The sequence below is a fragment of the Arachis duranensis genome, chromosome 2 (assembly GCF_000817695.3).
Source record: "Arachis duranensis cultivar V14167 chromosome 2, aradu.V14167.gnm2.J7QH, whole genome shotgun sequence".
Taxonomy (NCBI): domain Eukaryota; kingdom Viridiplantae; phylum Streptophyta; class Magnoliopsida; order Fabales; family Fabaceae; genus Arachis; species Arachis duranensis.
In genome coordinates, this window is record NC_029773.3 from 88,202,018 (window position 1) to 88,205,793 (window position 3,776).

General features: G+C 42.7%; 1 protein-coding gene across 1 annotated transcript in view; it reads right to left on the reverse strand.

The window, feature by feature from the left end:
• LOC110278045 (uncharacterized) overlaps nucleotides 1–2,649 on the reverse strand; it is a 3,872-nt gene extending 1,223 nt beyond the window's left edge. Inside the window, exons 1-3 of the mRNA XM_052257957.1 lie at nucleotides 2,327–2,649; nucleotides 1,859–2,247; nucleotides 158–1,810 (exon numbers count right to left, since the gene is read on the reverse strand). Coding sequence (XP_052113917.1) covers nucleotides 158–1,810; nucleotides 1,859–2,247; nucleotides 2,327–2,649 — 2,365 coding nt within the window. The remainder of the gene's footprint in view (nucleotides 1–157; nucleotides 1,811–1,858; nucleotides 2,248–2,326) is intronic.
• Between the last annotated feature and the right edge of the window lie 1,127 nt (nucleotides 2,650–3,776).

Below are 3,776 nucleotides of genomic sequence, written 5' to 3' on the forward strand. Positions count from 1 at the left end.
CTACTGAGGGCATCTGCTACAACATTTGCCTTTCCAGGATGATACAAAATGGTACAATCATAATCTTTTAGCAACTCCATCCATCTCCGTTGCCTTAAATTTAAATCCTTTTGTTGGAATATATACTTCAAACTCTTGTGATCCGTATAGATCTCACAGGTCTCACCATAAAGGTAATGTCTCCAAATCTTTAAAGCAAAGACGACCGCTGCCATCTCCAGGTCATGAGTTGGATAATTCTGCTCATGCTTCTTGAGTTGTCGCGAGGCATAGGCAATAACGCGGCCATGCTGCATTAATACACAACCAAGTCCTATCCGAGATGCATCGCAAAAGACTGAGAATCCCCCAGACCCAGAAGGTAAAACAAGAACTGGTGCTGAGGTTAGACAAGCCTTAAGTGTCTGAAAACTTTCCTCACAAGCTTCTGACCATTGAAACTTCACATTCTTCTGAGTTAACTTGGTTAATGGTGCCGAAATTCTCGAAAAGTCCTTGATGAATCGCCGATAGTAGCCGGCCAACCCTAGAAAGCTACGAATTTCTGTCACTGTAGTAGGCCTTGGCCACTTTTGAACGGCTTCAACCTTCTTTGGATCCACCATGATTCCATCTTTTGATACCACATGCCCCAAGAATGTCACTTGATCAAGCCAAAACTCACATTTAGAAAACTTAGCATAAAGCTTGTGATCCTTTAAGGTTTGTAACACAATCCTCAAATGATACTCATGCTCCGTAGCACTTTTCGAATACACCAAGATATCATCAATGAAGACGATAACAAAGCGGTCCAAGAAAGGTTTGAAGACTCGATTCATTAAGTCCATGAAAGCTGCAGGCGCATTCGTCAGGCCAAAGGACATTACTAAGAACTCATAGTGCCCATAGCGAGTACGAAAAGCAGTTTTTAGAATGTCTTCCTCTTTTATCTTCAATTGATGGTACCCTGAACGCAAGTCGATTTTTGAGAAACAGGTAGCTCCTTGAAGTTGATCAAACAAATCATCAATCCTTGGCAATGGATACTTGTTGCGAACAGTTATCTTATTGAGCTGACGATAATCTACACATAGTCGCATCGTTCCATCCTTCTTCTTTACGAATAGAACCCGCATCGTCCCATCCTTCTTCTTTACGAATAGAACAGGAGCTCCCCACGGAGAAGTGCTAGGACGAATGAATCCTTTCTCTAGCATATCTTCCAATTGAACTTTTAATTCTCGTAACTCAGTTGGAGCCATACGATAGGGAGGAATGGACACAGGTTGGACTCCCGGAGCTAATTCTATAGAAAACTCAATTTCGCGATTAGGTGGCATCCCTGGTAGCTCATCAGGGAACACATCAGGAAATTCTCTAACTATAGGAACCTGATCAAGACTAGGCACTTCGGCATCAACATCTCTAACAACTGCCAAAAATCCTTGGTTTCCCTTATCCATCAATTGCATAGCACTCATAGATGAGATGATGCTGGCTAAAGTGGGACAGTCATCACCCTTAAAAACAAAAGGTGAGATACCCGGTATGTCAAACTTTACAGTTTTGGAGTAACAGCCCACATCAGCATGACAAGCTGCTAACCAATCCATGCCTAAGATGACATCAATATCTTCCATTGGTTCTAAAAGGATCAAATCAGCTAAGGTTTCAACGGTATTAATTCTAACAACACAAGACCGAAATACGACTCGAACCATCGTGGAGACTCCAAGCGGAGTGCCAACATGAAATGGGTGGGATAACAATTTAGGTTGTTTATCAAAACGAGATGCAAGATATGGAGATACATATGAATAATGAGAACCTGTATCAAATAACACTCAAGCATCTAAAGAACAAACTTGTAAAGTACCTGCCACCACAGCATGAGAAGCTTGAGCATCTTGACGTGTTAAGGCATACACACGTGCCTGACCTCTTCCTCTTTGGCTCCCTCCTCTGTGATAAGTCTGACCCCTGCCACCTGCTCCTCTGCCACTAGGACCAGAAGAATTTCCAAGAGACATAGCTGAAGATGATGGCATTGGTGTTGTAGGACGTGCAATGCCTGGAGCAAAGCCTCCTCTAGCATTTGGACAATCTCTCCTAAGATGACCATATTGACCACAACCAAAACATGCTCCAGTAGTCTTGAAACATATACCAGAATGGTAACTCCCACACTGATGGCAGTAAGGCTGAGCTGGTCTTGTCTGATTTGAACCCTGTGCACTAGATTGAGAGGTGCTCTTAACAAAAGGTCTGGGATTCGAAACACTCATGGAAGCAGATCCAGAAAGAAGCAACCCCACCAAAAGATGCTTGAGGACGAGCTCGATACCCCGAATAACCTTGCTGATTAGTTTGACCATGATGAGACTGAAATCCTCCTAAACTAGATCCACCAGAAAATTGTCCCTTCATCTTGGGCTTCTTTCCAACATCCTTAAAAGCATTTCTCTCCGCTATCCCAACTTCAATTCCATAGGCAGAGTTTAGGACATCCTTAAAAGACATGCGTCCGACTTCAGGCATAAGAGTAGTGAACATAGGTTCTGCCAATCCACGAACGAAACGACGAACTTTCATCTCTTCTGAATTCACCAAGTACGGAGCACTCTTAGAAAGTCTAGTAAACTCCTTAGCATACTCAGTCACTGTCATATTCTCTTGCCTTAATCTTTCAAAGGCAATTGCATCTTCTGCTTGCTTGTTAGCTGGATAAAATCGAGCAAGAAACTCTTCAGTAAACTCTTACCAAGAAGGAGGAGGAAGTCTAGCTGCTTCTTTGCTCTCAAGAAGAGACTCATACCAATATCTTGCTGAACCACGCAAGTTGTAGGATACTAACTCAACAGCCCATTTTTTGGTGCACTTGAGAGCTCGAATAGCTTTCTTTGCATCCTCTAGATATTGTTGTGGATCTTCATCCAATGAATCTCCATTGAAAGTGGACGAATTCAACTTCAAATACTTTTCAATTGGCGGCTCTTGATCCCCAAACAATTGATGAACCCTATGAGGCTGAGGATTTGGCGCATTAGGAAGTCTCGCTTCACCCCTATTTTGATTTGTTAGAACCTGTAACACCGCATTAAGAGTTTGATTCATTCCCCTCAATTCAGCTGCTAAGTCCGGTTGAGCCTCTCTTACTGCGGGGTTCTCTTGAACTCTCTCGCGGGGTATCTCTCCTTCGCGCCTATCAGCTATCCTTTGGCTCCTTGGCCTTTGTCGAAGAGCTCCAAGAGGCGGAGAAACTGCCCTATTGGATTCAGCAGCATCAGGAGCACCAACAGTTCCACCACGTCTTTTCTTAGGTGGCATCTTCCACCTATCGAGTAAGTACAGTGATTGAATCACCAACGACATATGTATATGGAGTTCAAAGACAATAGGACAGACGGAAGAATTATGAGACCAAAATATTAAGGACAACTTCCTATAGGCCTCTAGTAACATCACACTTTGTGAAAATGGGCCGGCTTCCATTTGCACAATTGTGATCTTACTAAAGGACACTTGCTCCATATTACACAGGAAAACCTAAAGCTCTGATACCACTTTGTCATGGCCCGAATCCAGCCATAACTGGCGCTCAAGGGACAAGTCCCTCAGTAAGCCAAACGACCAAATTTTTCAGAAAAACGGACAGAACCTCCTCTGTTTCTAGGACCTTACCAACATAAGTATTAACTCCCTATATCAAAAATAAACATCCATTTCCAAAGACAACAACATATTCCAACCATATCCACAACCAAATATATCCAAAATATGCATCATATATATAT